The sequence below is a fragment of the Pocillopora damicornis genome, chromosome 11 (genome assembly GCF_964200805.1).
Source record: "Pocillopora damicornis chromosome 11, jaPocDami1.2, whole genome shotgun sequence".
Classification (NCBI taxonomy): Eukaryota; Metazoa; Cnidaria; class Anthozoa; order Scleractinia; family Pocilloporidae; genus Pocillopora; species Pocillopora damicornis.
Window position 1 is genome coordinate 14,106,230 of NC_142680.1, and position 15,581 is coordinate 14,121,810.

Below are 15,581 nucleotides of genomic sequence, written 5' to 3' on the forward strand. Positions count from 1 at the left end.
CAGAAGAAATCAATTACTTGAGACATCCATCGCCAGCGCAGGTTTAAAAGCGTTCAAGGTAGGTTGGTAATCATTTGTTTGATAGAATTGATTTTGTAGCTTTTAAGGTGTGAAGATGAACTGCAGAAGCCTCAATCCTGCCATCGATCAATCGCGGCAACGCTTCAAAGCTGAACCGAGTCGCTTGTTGTTTTACATAGAATCCATTCATTTCGAAACGTGCGACTTTGGTAATGAGTGTAATCCCCTTTTCACTCTTTCGGTTTAATACAATGTTCTCATGAACAGTTCCAATGAAGCAATGGAGCATGTCACTTATTGTCGCAAATGGAAATTTCTCCCTGTTTCGATACGACATTTAAATATGGGAAAACCACCGCTCCATATGTAAATAACGACGAGAGCAAAACGCTTACAGTTCAGTTTTCCGGCTTCGGAAGATCAGCATGATCTTGACCTGGTACCGTTAAGAGAGATCTCTTTAGTCATGAAAGCTTGAAGTTCCAAGAATTTGATATTACCTGTTAACCGCAAGATTCTAAAGGAAAAGCACTCAGCGTTTCTCCTGCAGGTGAGCGAAAACGTGCATGAATATTTTCTTCCAAATCAGCTCCAAATGAACCTTGATATTAATCAAACTTTCGGGCTTGCAAGACACGGTGAGCTCATAACTCGAGGTGATGTCTCGGGTAATATAAGCACTCTCTCGTCTCCGTTAGGATTTTATATTGTTATAGTGGTATAATATCACGCTTTGCATCTAGCCCACGTTCCTGCGTAAGTTCCATGCCCAATGTCTATTGTCTTGGCACAATTATCTATCGTGTACAACACAAAACAACAACTCAGCAGAATAATTTTTCATTGTAGCGAGTTTAAAGAGTTTGTGATAGAACCTGTCGAAGCGGAAGTGAAAGTGCTCGGCATGGCGGAATAATGTTTCGTTAAAAATACATCAATCATAACTTTCACCATCGTTTTCCCAGGTATCTATGACGATTAATCTTAAAGTTATGGATGATTTGAAGTCGATTATTTAATTTTGGTTTCGAAAGTGCAAGTTCTGTTTTGGGTCATGATTTTGAGGTATTTGGTTTCATCTGGTAGATTCTTTCAATTCAAGATCATCTGCATTTATTGAAATTTGCTCATTGTTTGTGAGACCTTTCTGCCCTTCGCCAGGTAGCCAAAAATATAACAACGTGGCAATTGTTTTCAAATGTGCAGACAAATATTTCCGAGGGACTGCGATGCAATTATTTTTAAGACAATGTTGATCATTCGGTAAGGGCCTTTTCATATAAACAAGACTAAACCATAATAAATTTATGTAAGAGATTTCGGCCAGGTGAGTATAGGTTATTGAGAGCTGAGGTCTAATCGGCCCCCATCTCAGTTCATATTGGAAAATGCAGTTTGGTTGATACGATAAACAAGGAACAATTTTAATAAGCCAGAGTGGTTGTTCTCAAATTGTCGCTATTACATTGTGGTCTAGTTGCGCTGAACACTTGACCTGATGTGCACATCTTCTCTAACGATCTAAACTTCTTATGTCCTCTTTTTCTCTTTGGCATCGAAGCTACAGAAACTGCGGTTCCATTGTAGCTATGACTCGACTATATATGATCAGAAACATTTGTGAAGAGAATTTATTTAAAACGTGGACTGCTATCATGAACCGGAAACTTTCAGAATGATAAATTATGAATTATAGGCCGCGCTACAACATAAGCTAAATATCTGCCGTAACTGAATATTTGCCATATTAATTCTTAACCTCTCAAAATTTATGTTCGAAGGATGGATAACGTTAATTATCCACTGGATAATTATCCTTTGGATAACGCAATACGTTTTGCTGAGATTTACTTGCTCTGGATAGTGAGTTATCCGTTGGATACAGATATATCTATCCTTCGAACAACTTGGCCCTGGATGATACATGTCATTTCTTTTTAATGTAAGCACAAAATCATAAGGATTGCGAGTAATGGGAATGTAGGATAGGAAATAACGATTGCTCTATAATACTTAAGATTGAGCTAAACAGAGACGACACTGACTTTGGGCAACTGAGTAGGGAATATATTCCAATTGCTGAAATCACATAACGTCGATCCAGCGAAGCTTGAGGCAAACAGCAGGCCATATGAGAAATATAGAAAAAAGATAAAAAAAAATACTTTTGAAAAACACAAGAATTTTGCTGTATAGAGATCGAATAAAGTTATACTTCGACGGTTATCAACTTAGCTGACGTGACTAGACACATTTTTGTAGCCTGGAACTTTTCAATTATTACATGACTCGATGAAACTTGCAGTGTTTGCGATTTTGTGAAACTGAGAAGGGAATGGATTTCAACAGCCAAATTAATACGATGTCCAATATAGTTTGGAGCAAACCGTAGACCATATGAGAAATTAAGAAAATCATTTAAAAAATAAAAGAAATTCAAGAAACTTTCGTTGAGGAGCTCGAATAAAGTTAGTTTTACAACTTGGAACATTTCCACGATTGCATAACGGAATGAAAAGTGCAGTGGTTGCAAAATCGCGACTTCCGTGTAATGAAAGCAGGACGAAGGAACTCAAAATTATCAGCCAAGCGCGGCTTAACTGATAATATCCAACACTTATATCATAGTTTGCAGAAGGCTTAATCATTCTTTTTTTCAAATCTCTAACCGTTTCCTGATTCAGCAAATAAATAACCAGGGACATTTTGCCCCCGAGACCTTATTTAACCATAGGCAGGCAACAAACAGACATTACTGCTCATTTGACATGATGTTGAAAGAAGCTGTTGTTTTTTTGAGCCCTTGACAAGTCATGAAACGTTTTAATTGTTTTTTTTGTCGGACGATCTCAGTCAAAATGACCCAGTGAAGATAATTGTGGCCACCAGCCAAATCAATTTTGATTTTAGTCGCTCCACTCTTATGCTAGCGATCTATTTTCAGTCGTGACTTTATAAGTTTTGTTGACGGATAAAATGCCAAGTCACGTTTTATAATCGAGGTCATTTATCAAAAAACGTTTCGTCATAGGCATCATAAGCAAACCTGGTAGGTAAACTTCACCGATTTGCACCTGGAACGTAATTTAAATGATATTCCTTGTCAGTTTTTTTGTCCCTATTGATTCAGGCTCATCTTTTTGCAAAGGGCTTACTTTTTGAAAAATTAAGTGCAAAAATAGCTTTCGTCGCGAGGTATTCTTAAGCGTTGCGAGTTTCTTGTCGAAGCTTATTGCGAAATTAATACGATGCCAAAGCGATTAACCATTAAAAACCTTATGGCCTTACAAACTGAAGAGAATATTAAGAAAAATTATACACTACATGGTCGATTATTTTCCAATTAACAACTCTATAATAGACCAAAATGATCACCACTATCCGCGTATTATAACAGAGAAGACTTTTAATTGTTAAATGTTCCGTTTCCAATTTTATTCATGTCTTCCCTTGAAAACCCACCCCACAAGAGAAACCTCATCGCAGTGAAGAAAAGTGAAGGCAATGGCGAACACTGACCTCACATGTCATACGTGATATTCCTTTTGGATTTGACCGCATATGGACAGTTTCACTTCAAACTATCATGCGACCTGACTGACAAATGCCACAGCTGAAATAAGAAATCCATCTCAGCTTACCAGGGGAAAGTCAAAGATTCATTGGGTAATTTCCCAACTTAATGGCTCATTTCCAGTTTTATTGATGATGTCTGTAAATTTACTTGATTGACGTTTGTTGAAAGAGGGTACGATTACATGACGTGGGCTGTAAAATCGTGCCATTCTAAGGTAATACTTTTTTGTATGGTGACCAGATGGAACGATCTAAGTCCACGAAATTGGGTAACATAAAATAACAGAGAAAAATTCAAAACAAACAGAAAAGGAAGACAAAAACGCAAAACTAACAAAATTAAATCCACATAATTTTAACAGCCCAGGTTTCGTTCTTCGACGAGATTAACCATTTTTCTTTCTATATATAAAATAATTTGTAATGTCTGACCTGAGCAGTATGCAAGATGCTTGTCACAAAATTACCATGAAGCAGTTTTTCTTGGCACGGAAAGGACCCATGATATTCTTCATGAAATGCCCATCAAAAATCATAATCTACCTTTGGTGAGATTTTAAAGGTAACCCTTAAAGTGCCGATGTTTGTAAGAATAATTCCATACCTTTATACGCGACAAAGATGATCACGTTTTTTTTTAGAGAATGATCGTTACAGAATTATCACAAAAGTGTGTTTATATCACCAAATTGAAGTTTAACTTTGTCGATTATGCGTCTTGTTGTGCAGGTTTTTGATCTGAAATGGGTAATCTGAATTCAGTTTTGCATATCAGATTTAAAGTTTCCTTCCAGACCAGCTCTTTTAGACTTAGCCCATTTAAAAATAACTTTATTGACGAAGGAAAGTTTTTTTTAGAGGTTATTTAACATTGAGAATATTTTGCTCTATTTTTTTCGCCTGGAACTCAATACTGATAATCGAAAGACCCATAATACATAAATTTTCCCTAATAGGTGTCTGAACTCATTTTTGCATATCAGATTTAAAGTTTCCTTCCAGACCAGCTCTTTTAGACTTAGCCCATTAAAAAATAACTTTATTGACGGAGGAAAGCTTTTTTTAGAGGTTATTTAACATTGAGAATATTTTTCTCTATTTTTTTTCGCCTGGAACTCAATACTGATAATCGAAAGACCCATAATACATAAATTTTCCTTAATAGGTGTCGTTGATACTAATTTTTGCTCACAAGGCACACAAATACTACTCCTGTTATTTTGATAGTTCAATGCAAGCCTGCCAATTATACTTCCACTCACTTTGTTTCACCCTAAAAAGTCCTGTAATCCTCTCTCAAGAAACAGCTTAATACCAACACTGCTTTGTCAAAGTTTTAGCGAAATGAAGGATGTGATAAGAGTTGTTGGCATCGTCGCGGGAAAACGCAGAACCTTGGAGCTTTCGTGATCGTTTATCCAAAATCTTAAGTCAGTCAAAATACCCTTTCACCACAGGGGTTGTTATTGAGTTCGCGTGCCATTTATTTGGTTACACGCGTGCCAATTGCCGCATACACGCGCCAAAAACCCAATCAATGCTCTGTTTTTGGAATATTTTTTGAAAAAAAAAAAGAAACAAACAAACAAAATGAAATAGCCGTTTCGTTTCGATGCTACTAATATTCTTTGCATTGAAACTGTCGATTTCGGCGTCACAGAGAGATTTTCGCCGCTGGCATGATATTTTCCGTCGGTAATACCGGTGACTAAATTCAGCCTGGCTTAACTGCAGCTGTATGACAACGTTAATTTGCGTTGAATCAAGGAGGAGGATATTCTTAGTTCTTTAGCTGATCTGTACGTGTAAAAATTTTTGCAACAACTGGAGGAAACTGTCAAGTGAAGTAATCCATTCATTCAAGAGATGAAAGCTTTGAAAATGACATGATAGTAAATGTTTAGATGCTGTTTTAGAATCGGGTCATGCACCGCATCATGTACCAGCAAAATAAAATCATGGTAAATTCAAATCTACATGTGTTTACGACAACTTTGGAAGAAGAGGTTCTTTGTTTTTTGGAATAATTGTCACCCGTTGGAATGCTTCCAGATTTCTTATTTGTTTGGTTTTCCTGAACAAAATATTCGCAGTTGAAAGCATCTATTGTATTTCGATTGCCCTTTACACCCACACAAAAGATTGTTTTGATGAGATAACATTAAAAAAAAAGCCCCACTTCATGAAGGAATCTTTGCATATTTTGTCCCACAGTCCTTTAACTGGGAAAATAACGAAAAAACAACAACTCAAAAGTAGAGATTTAGACGGCCCTTCATGACTTGTATTTAATCATTTAAGCTCTAAAACTCTTGAAAATTATTTAATTGAATTAATACGTGAAACATCGACAAACCCAGCGCTGAAAATTGATTTTTCATTAAAGACCTTGACGAGTTTACTGCTTAATTATGCATGAAAACTCGTGATCTCTCTGGCTCGGATATTAAACTCCACGTGACAGGGTTCAAATCAATAGAACGGAATAAGAAAGACAAGCATTCTTTAGTGCTTATTTTTAGTCCAAGTTGTTACAACGAAAGCATTGCCCACGGATTACACGGGGCACAGGGATTAAATTCACGTCTCTTTGCTGAAATTGTAAAGACTTGGTAAGTCTTAATGTATTTCCGAGTACAGAGAAATATCGTGTACAATCGTGTTTTCGACTCTATCAAGGGACAATGCTGATATTGTTATCTTTAAAGCCCGTGTTTTATCGTTTTCTCGAAGAACGCATTCTCAAGTCTATGAGGTGTACATTTAATTCTTCGCTTTTGGAGGTTAAATGCAGCGACTCTTCCCTGCAACAGTATTTTGAAATGAAGGCGAACTATTCATGAAATGATATTCACAACAATTTTGTTTTGATATAAAACATCTGGCTCTTTACTGGATAGTTAAATTCACAAACACAGTTCACAATTTTTCCATGCATAATGGTAGAGGTCAGTCAGTACTGTTCAATTTTTCTCAGAGCTGCCTTATACTGAGCTGTTAACAAATTTTAAGACCTCGTGTATAAGGTCTACAGCAATTGGGTCATGTCACGCGACTGTTGATTTTTATGACACTAATTCAATGAAACGATTTGCGGTTTCCTTTGCCGTTTGTAGCAAGAAACCTCTGGAACCGCAACGAAATATTTTTTTTACTTCAGAATTAATTTTCTGGTGAGCAAGTTTATTTTATGTCGTAGGCGTAAACCTCTCACAACATAGCAACGTTTTAGAGTAGTGTGAAAACTGTCGATTCATCGCAAGATTTTCAAACGGAGTCCTAAAAAGCGCAGGAAATTAATTGTAGAGAAGTTATCCGCGTGGTTTAATTTTATCGCGAGTTTTGACCTCTGCATCGGACATTCAAGGTCGTGGGTTAGAAAATAAAAATTTGTATATCTTGAAATAATTTCGCGCATCTATTCAAGTCTACTAAAGAAGCTTCGTTAGTCTGACCTGTTCAGTACAAATCTCTAAAGATGAAGCGTTTGGATGTTGAAAACCTGGAAGGCGATATAATTTCCTATTTGATCGGTGAGAAAGAGTCTTTTTTTATATCTTAGCCCAGCGCTAAAACTAAGGAAATTGTGCCTTTTGTATAGATGCGATAACACTCCTGTTTTTGAGAAAAGTGTGCATGCACGCAATACATCTTAGCAATTTGAGGTGCAGCGAGGTTCTTATGATGGAAAAGGAGTTTGCGTAAAGGCGGTGTATATACAAATGACTCCTGAAAATTTGTCTCACTGGGTTTTCCGAGCTGGAAGTGTTTTTAAAATTCTACGCAGTACACATTTTAGGCAGAGGTTTGTGTGACATCTCAGTAAGGGAATGTCACACACATTGGGTAGCCCCTGGATTAATGGACTGATTGACAGCTTACCGAGCTCAGCCGGGTAACTGAGTAGTAGTCCAGCTAAATTACCACAATGAATTCGAACGAGACCAGAACCTTTCAAAAGTGTTATTGCGTAGCTATGCTAGAGCCCCGCAGTATTTAAGTCTTGAAGAATGGTACACGATATCAATTCGGCTTGACCCTTCACACCCTAACATCAGTATGCATATTCTCCATAATATTTTTTAAACATTTTCCAAGGTGTTGATAAGAAGAATTTGTCTAATAATTGAGAGCTTCTTTAGTTGGGGATCATTTCCTTTAATTCTCGTGACCTCAATATTTGATTTGGGGGTGATATTGTAAGGAGAAATTAGATGCTAGTTAAATAGCTAACACAGAATTTAATCATAAACCAAGAGATAACTTCCATGACTAACTGTGGAAATATCAAAACGGTTTGCCAAGGAATGAGAAAATTAGGAATCTCAGTATCACAAGCCGTGAGGTGGAATTATTTTTCACCAGAACAGCTACCTAATTAGAGGAACGTTTTTAAACTCGCTCAAACTTTTCCGGACTTTGCCCTCCCTGCAGCGAACTTTTCATCAAAGCTTATTGACTAATGGTGTTAATTGTAAGAAATGATGTTTACTCAGACTGTGGACGATTATCGTGTTACCGACTGTAACCTTTATACTGTATAGTATGTGAATTTGGTATTAAGCTGCTACTCGATGAGAAGTTAATAATGGTTGAGCGCTCCTTTATTGCAGTTACTCAAGGCCCGACGTCGGTAAATGTCACACCCTAGGAATAAACAGATTATTCTAAATTATATTTGCGCTGGAATTAAATTCCGATCATTACTGTACTTAGAAAAGTAACTGCGGCCACTAACAGCGATTCCAAGCGTCAATCATTTAACCCATGAGTTTATCAAGAGCTTTCCAGTTGTATCATCGCCAGTACTTGAAAATCCATTTTACATTCAGAAAATTTCCCTTTGTAATATTGAAAATCATTGATTCCCCTAAGTTTAATTCTGGCGCAGTTGGAGCTCTCCTTTCAAAAATTTTAGATCTGAAATAAAGTGACTTAGAATACTTCTATCCAAAACCGTGTTTTTTAAAACACTTTTACAAAGCCGACCTTCGAAAAAGTGTTTGTGTGATCAACTTTTAATTGCATACCAGATTTACACTTTCGGTTCTGAACTAGAATGGATTATCGACAGTCGAGGGGAAAAGTACATAGTATCAGTACCCAGACGCTTTGAAATTTCCAATGTCATTTTGATTTCCAACAACACATAGCTGCCTAAAGCGTCATATGATAACTGTAGTCTTTTTACTTATCCACTTTCACCTGAGCTGCCTTAAACATCACTTTGTGTCATTACAAAAAAAATTATATGGCCGAGGATAGTAAAATAAATTACAGGACAAAACGGTTTTGTTGCCTCTTGATTTGATATGCAATATGTTGTTGGGAGATATTCTAAAATATCGACAGCCTAAAAGAACTGAGTTTTTTGGTTGCGATTGTGCTGCTGTTATGTATTTTCTCATCTTAATAGCCCTATTAACGTGGAGAGAAAGCAATCCTATGTCACATTTACCGTCGCAATCTCTTGTTTTCACTCCATATTAGGTGGAAACTGACTGATGACAAGCTCTTCTGTCGCGTTCATGTTTTTGGTCGCGTGCTAATTGAACAACTTACACGCGCTAAAATGACTTCTTATCATCTTAGTTTCAGCTGACGCACGTTCTTGTCTCAATTGTTCCGGAAATAATCCCCGCTAAAAACCCAAGTGAAAATTGAAGAGCTTGAAAATGTTTCTACTAATATTTTTGCTGGATATCCACAGAGATAATGTGTGCAATGCTCAAGGTTTCTCTCTAATCGCTATGGTTTTTGCAAGGGGTCGGTATCAGAGCGGTGTCGTACAACAGAAGGCGGTTTTTGTATTTGACAACATGACTTTGGCTCGTTGTTTGCTCTCAAAACAAGGCTGCTCTAAATAACGAATTTAACGAAACATATATCTTGGTAGTCTATGGCATCATACTAAACACCGTTTATTTTCTCTCGAATAATTACTTCGTTTGGAACTTTTAACACGTAATGCACAGGCGAAAAGAAAAAAAAAACATACAGTTTCATAGTCTACTAGCTCGATCAAACACGGTTCTGTCTGTCTCATTTCCGAAATCCGCTGGGTAAATATTTCCGGTTCAGGAAACCGGATTGTCTACGCCAGCAAGAAAGTTCACGTGGATCTTTTTATTGCCGTGGACAGCACATTGTCAATCGGTTCACGACGCTAGTTATTGCTTCTTAATTGGTTTTTATATCTAAACGATGCGACAGAAATTAGAAAACAGTTCTGTTATCTTGAATAATACATTTGTGATCAAAGACCGCGTTTACATAGAGATTAAGAAAATGTTAATTTAGTATCATGCGGCTTTTCTTGTCATTATATACTTGCCTTATGTCATCACAATGCAATACAATATTGTTCTATCTTGGAACTAAAATTTTCTTCACATTAGGAAACTACAAGCTCATTCTCTGTTGGAAATAAATCCACGTCGCCCGCCGATTAAAAAACTCCAGTTTTTCGTTTGCTCGCCAAGCACTTTGTTTGTATTTCTGAACAAAAGAATAGAACGTAAAAAACAAAACCTGGCTGATTACAATTTTTATGCATACGCAAGTGTTTTTGATGATGTAACTTTCCAAAAGCGAAACATTTAAATTTGAAAGCTTTAACATATTTCTGTAGTAAAATTAAGTGTGGAAATTTAACCCGAAAATTCGACTCAGATATTGATGTTTTAAGTCTCTTTCAGTGCTAAAACGGGTCTACTAACTTTTTGAAGTTTTGTAAAACTCATTCAGTGGACGAATCAGCAAAAGCGGAGATATAAAGCACCGAAAATTGGTTTTGATTAATTTAACCTTTAAAATTGTTTATGCATTCGAAAGCTCGTGATCATTGAGTCGGAAAATTAACTAACCCCACGTGATAGGACCTCCAATTAATAATCTGAAATAAAAGGGCGAACATTCTTTCGTGCAAAAAAACTCACTCAGTGACTGTGAACATTTCACATTGCTTGCGCAAAAAACAGCCGTCATTTGACAGCCGTTCCAGGATTTTCAAAGATTTAGTAAGTGTTATGTTTTGTTTTCCTAGGTGTGATCGGTGTCCAAATGAAGGTGCTTTGAGTTAATGCAGAAAGTTGACGTTGATTTGTTTGCGATAGTAGAACTCTTTTAGACGAACATTCTCGAGTTTTGGTATAAATTTCTAAATTTCCTGGTATTATTTGGAGAAAATTTTGCGTTTTACCCTCAAAATCGAGTGTTGATGTCTGATAAAGCACTATCTTTAACATAAACGTGTCGGGCTGTATCAAAAGGATTACACACGATTTACTGATTTTTGAAGCAATCAATTTCTAAGACGACCCACGATTTGAACAATTTCCAGGAGCATTCTTTTACCATGAGGTATCAAATATGATACCTCGTAAATTCACTAATGCATATTGACTGAAGGGATACGCAATATCGCAACACAAAGAAAGTTTTCCAAGCATTTCCATCGCGGATAGTGAACTGGCAGGACAATGCCGAAAATTTTAATAGACTGTTATATCCTTCACGGTATAGAACTACAATTTTGGGCCGGCTAACTTGATTTTACAACCAACACACTAAGAGTCACAAAAAATTTATTTGTGGCAAAAGAGCCGAGTAAATGGTAAAATTTTTCCCAAAATGGCAAGAAGGTCAAGAAGTAATAAAATTGTCGGGCTTCGTCGTGAGATTGAGAAATACCGTCACAAATGAAGCCGCTAATGTCTAATGATGTTTGGGCCACGTGTAAACGAAAGTAAAAGGTGCGGCTTACAAGCTTACGGCTGGCGGTTTCATAACTCCTAACATAGAAATTTAACACTTTCTTTAGTTGTATGCCGAGACATTTTGAACTAATACTTCGCTTTGTTTGTCAAAGAATGGATAAACAAAGCAAAACAAGAGGAAACTGGAAAGAATAAGCTCTGTGATCGCGATTTTATTCAGTTTTTAATTAGTTATACTGCTCAAGCATTTTTTACACCCTAGTAGATCTTTTCATATTGCAAAGCCTTTAGCCGATATACAACCGGAAAGCTTGGAATTATGTCAAATACAAATGTTTTGCAAACATTATTCTTAAAATGAGTTATGCGTTACGATCGGGAACACCCCAAATTGTATTTAATTCAAAGTAAGTTGATGAAGTGAACTAAAGTTGTATGGAAGTGTGAGGGTTGGAACGCGCTCTTTTAACTAACACAGAATGGGCACATGGCGGTCAGCTATTTTAGGTTTAAGGGCGGACGCTTTTGCTAATATTGTTGCGGCTCTAATTACTGTTTCATCGCCGCTTTAAGGGTGGAGTCCAAGTTCTAACTTGACACCGCGAAGGACTTTTGCATGTTCCGTAAAGTCACGTGTTAACTTCATGTTTACGTCATTTTCGAGTCTCGAGTCATTTCCAAGTCGTGCCACCGGTCAGATTTGAGTCACGAGTAAACTAGTCGAGTTCTACTTTACCTAAATTATCTCCGGCCATTTATTACTTATTTTCTTTCTGTTTCTTCATTCTTTGCAGTGCCTCTTTTTCAGCCTGTCGCGCTGACAGTTAAGTCTCCTAGACTGAGATCATGTCAGGAGCCCAGCTCCCAATAATGTTATTGATGATGTTTTGGATGTTTTTGCGAAGTCTTAAAAAAAAAAACAGGTTTTAGGCTTTCGTTCATAATACGCGTTAATCTCCTTAATCCTCATTCGTTGTTGTTCCCTCTCCTTGTATCAACACTTTACCTATAGCCGCTGTTATTGGTCAAATAAGCAACCATACTTAGCTGAATGGCTAGAGCTAAAATTGACTATTTCTGCAGCCAAAATCTCACGCTATCAATCACCAATTGTTTTTAAATCTCGTGGTGAGGTGAAAGCTCAAATCTTTTTGTTGTCATGAGATTGTGTTTAAGACTTATCAACGACATAAAATTGATTCATCTTTAATTTGACGTGCGTCAGTCATTTGAAGCCAATCTGCGAGATTAAAAATTGATTCTCAAACAAGAGAGAGCTAATAATCCTTTCTTGTTCTCGAGATCGTCAGACACACAGTAGGGACATACGTATCTTACAAACCTCGTCTTTACAGTCTAAGCTGCGTAAGTTGCACTTCGTTTTAATCCCAGTATATTCATCGCCTGCGCTCATTAGTCATTCGAAGAAAACTCATTCCACAACTTGCGATTCCAGTCTTGACCTTACTGTCATATTTATATCTCGTGGCTTTCTATAGGTTTACTGTTGTCTTCTTTCTATTGGTTTACTGTTATCTTGCACAGAGCAAAACAAACAAACAAAAACAAAAATCGTTTAGTTAGTTTCTGCCTTATTTCAGTATTTTTCTTTGTTCAAACGCAAGAAAATCCAAAAGCAAGAAAATTTTTTCCCTATTTTGGACACTTGACCCCAAAGCCATCCTTCAATAAAAGATAGATATTCTCGAAGCGTGTGCGGTGTGGGTCTCTCGCATTAGATTTAAAGTGGCATATTTATGAACACGGTGGTCTAACGTCTGCACATGTACAAACGTTGAAATCACTAGGTTATGTGCTTTCAGGATCTCAGAATCTAACATGTCTCACACGAGCTTAAAGAGCCACAGTTAGGGTGTTTAGGAAGCGTTAAACATTTTTTGCTAGAGCTCTAAACAGAAGAGTAAATCTACACGATACCTGTACTTGAATAAGCTTTGTTTTCCACGAGTGTTACTGAACTTTTCTTTTTCGCTACTTTTGTTCCTTACAGATTTCTATAAGAGATTCAATTTAATTTTCTTTCACTTTTTTTGCGATGTAGTGATGGTTTCATATGTTTGGTATGAAATTTTGGGCGTGAAATTAGCTCGTGGCCGGCCAGAATTGATCCCCTCGCGCATGCTCAAAGTTTGACTGCTGTGTTCATATTTCCTTGCGATAAAATTATCTAGAAGTCAGGGTTCTATCTTTTGAAAAAAGACTGTTTTCTTTCGTTTTCAATAACCAAAATTTAAGCTGGTTCCTTCTTGGCTTTTCCAGCCACTGTGATATGTAGTAACAACCTTAGTTGAGCATTCATATCGCTTTTTCAAAGCTGGGAATAAGTTTACCCCAGGACAAGTAAAAGTGCCAACATTTTCTTAACCAACGGCGCAAGTTTAGTCCATTCCGCACTAAATTTCCGTGAAAGTCCTAAAAAAATCCATCCATAACCGAACATTGTCGAAAACGTCTATCAGATCCCGAAGAATATATGTTAAGATGTAACACAAAACCAAAACGTAGCAGCTCATATCTCCGAAATCTAACTTGCGATTTGACCATTTTCTCGAATTGTGAAAGAGGCTATTTTATTTTTAGGTAGAAGTGATTAAATACACAAGCTTGCGTGAGATACCATGTTTTCTTAACCAGCGCGCGTGAGGTCCACGGTAATTGCGTAGGTGTACTTAAAAAAAGATTGAGTATTTTTTTTTCTCGCCATTTTTAAATATTAACGCCCTATTGTCATTTCGGCACGATTCTACCCCTTACGTCGCTCAAAACTGATTTAATATTGAATAAAAATGACTAACAGTCCCTGAGCACACTAACCAATTAACCAGCTCCCACTGGAAATAGCCAATCGTTAGGCTTCTACCGTGAGATGCAAATCCAACGCAAGCCAATCTTGGCAAATCGTTGGGTGTCTCTGACAGCTCGCAAATTTAACGTGCGGTTTGGTAAACGTATAAGAGCATAATTACTTGTCAGGAGGAAGATTTGCTGGAATTAGCCTCAACATTAGATGTTCCACAAGTGAATCAATCGACGTTTCAAAGGTACATAATTTCAGTATGGATATTAATTATTTCAGATTCTATTGTAGGAATGTAAGTGCCGGGGGACGCTGCGTTTGACTTGCGTGCAACTCGTTTGCGATCGTCGCTGTACGCTATTTTCGCGCATAATGTATGCGCACGCGATTGATGATTTTTTTTTTAAAGAAGTTAATGGAAGAAGCGGTTTGATTTATCTTTCCTGAAGTGGGAAGGAATAAGAACGAATCCAACTGTTTTGGTTGTTTTAGAAATCTACTTAATCAGCAAAAAATCAAGCGAAATATTTTACGCGGGAAAAAATAGCTTTAAAATGACGTGATACAATTCAAATTTTAAAAATCACTGCGCAAAATGTTTTGATCGTGCATTCTTGCGTCTTATTGCATCATTTATCAACGTTCAGATAAATTAGTGAGGGCAGTAGTAAAAGTTTGGTGTTGTCCATCTTTGCAAGCTTTCTTCTAAGTGTTTACATACTACAGAAAGGGAAGATTATAATTAAGTTGGCAAAGGATTGTATGTTCGCAACTGAACAATTCTGGTACCGTAAACCAACTTGAAAACGCCTCAAAACGCATTTTCGAAGACCAGAATGGCAGTCGGGGGTTTTTCATGCAGTAAACGTAAACTAATGTCATGTTCGTTAAGCTTTAAATCACCACAGTATAAAACAATTGGGCACCATTTCTTCAAGTGACGTAGTACATAATTTTTTCGTTTATTAAAAGCTTTATCATTCGTTTTCGAAGAACGTAGTTTTTGCGATATAGCAGTTTAGAGGCTTGACGTTCGTTTCTCACGCAGGTAACTGAAATTTCTGCTCTGTTTGTTGGGCTTTAAATCGCCAAAAGTTAAAACTATTGAAAACCATTTCAGTCTTCAAGTAATGCACCGAAGAGTTGTTCATTAACTAAAGGCTACATCTTTCAGTCAGAACATACGTGTTTGCTTTTAAATATATTTAAAGCTGATTAAAGTGCTATATGCGAACTATCATGCTAGGGCTTATTAGCAGACGGCCGAACATAGCCATTTAATGTGGACCGCTACATACCTAAGCAAGAACAACGGTCAGAGAAAACAGAAATTCAAGTAGACGAAAAGAGAGCATAACTAAAATCCGCTAGAAATTGACTCGTGACACAGCCTTGACCCGCTCGTGGTTCGATTTAAAATTCAGTCACCTTAACTCGTGATCGCTTGT

General features: G+C 37.0%; 1 protein-coding gene across 10 annotated transcripts in view; it reads left to right on the forward strand.

Moving 5' to 3' along the window:
- The window catches only part of LOC113681765 (tumor protein p73), a 47,259-nt gene continuing 31,678 nt past the window's right edge, over positions 1-15,581 (forward strand). For 2 of the 10 annotated variants that reach the window (XM_089187107.1, XM_089187118.1), the window contains exon 1: positions 21-58. Coding sequence is in view for 2 of the 10 variants with exons in the window: in XM_089187101.1 (XP_089043227.1) it covers positions 6,013-6,209 (197 nt within the window). In the remaining 8 variants the exon portion in view is untranslated. Of the gene's footprint in view, positions 59-292; positions 572-5,997; positions 6,210-14,279; positions 14,378-15,581 lie in introns of those variants that run through there. The other 8 variants (XM_089187101.1, XM_089187105.1, XM_089187111.1 and 5 more) reach the window with 7 other exon arrangements.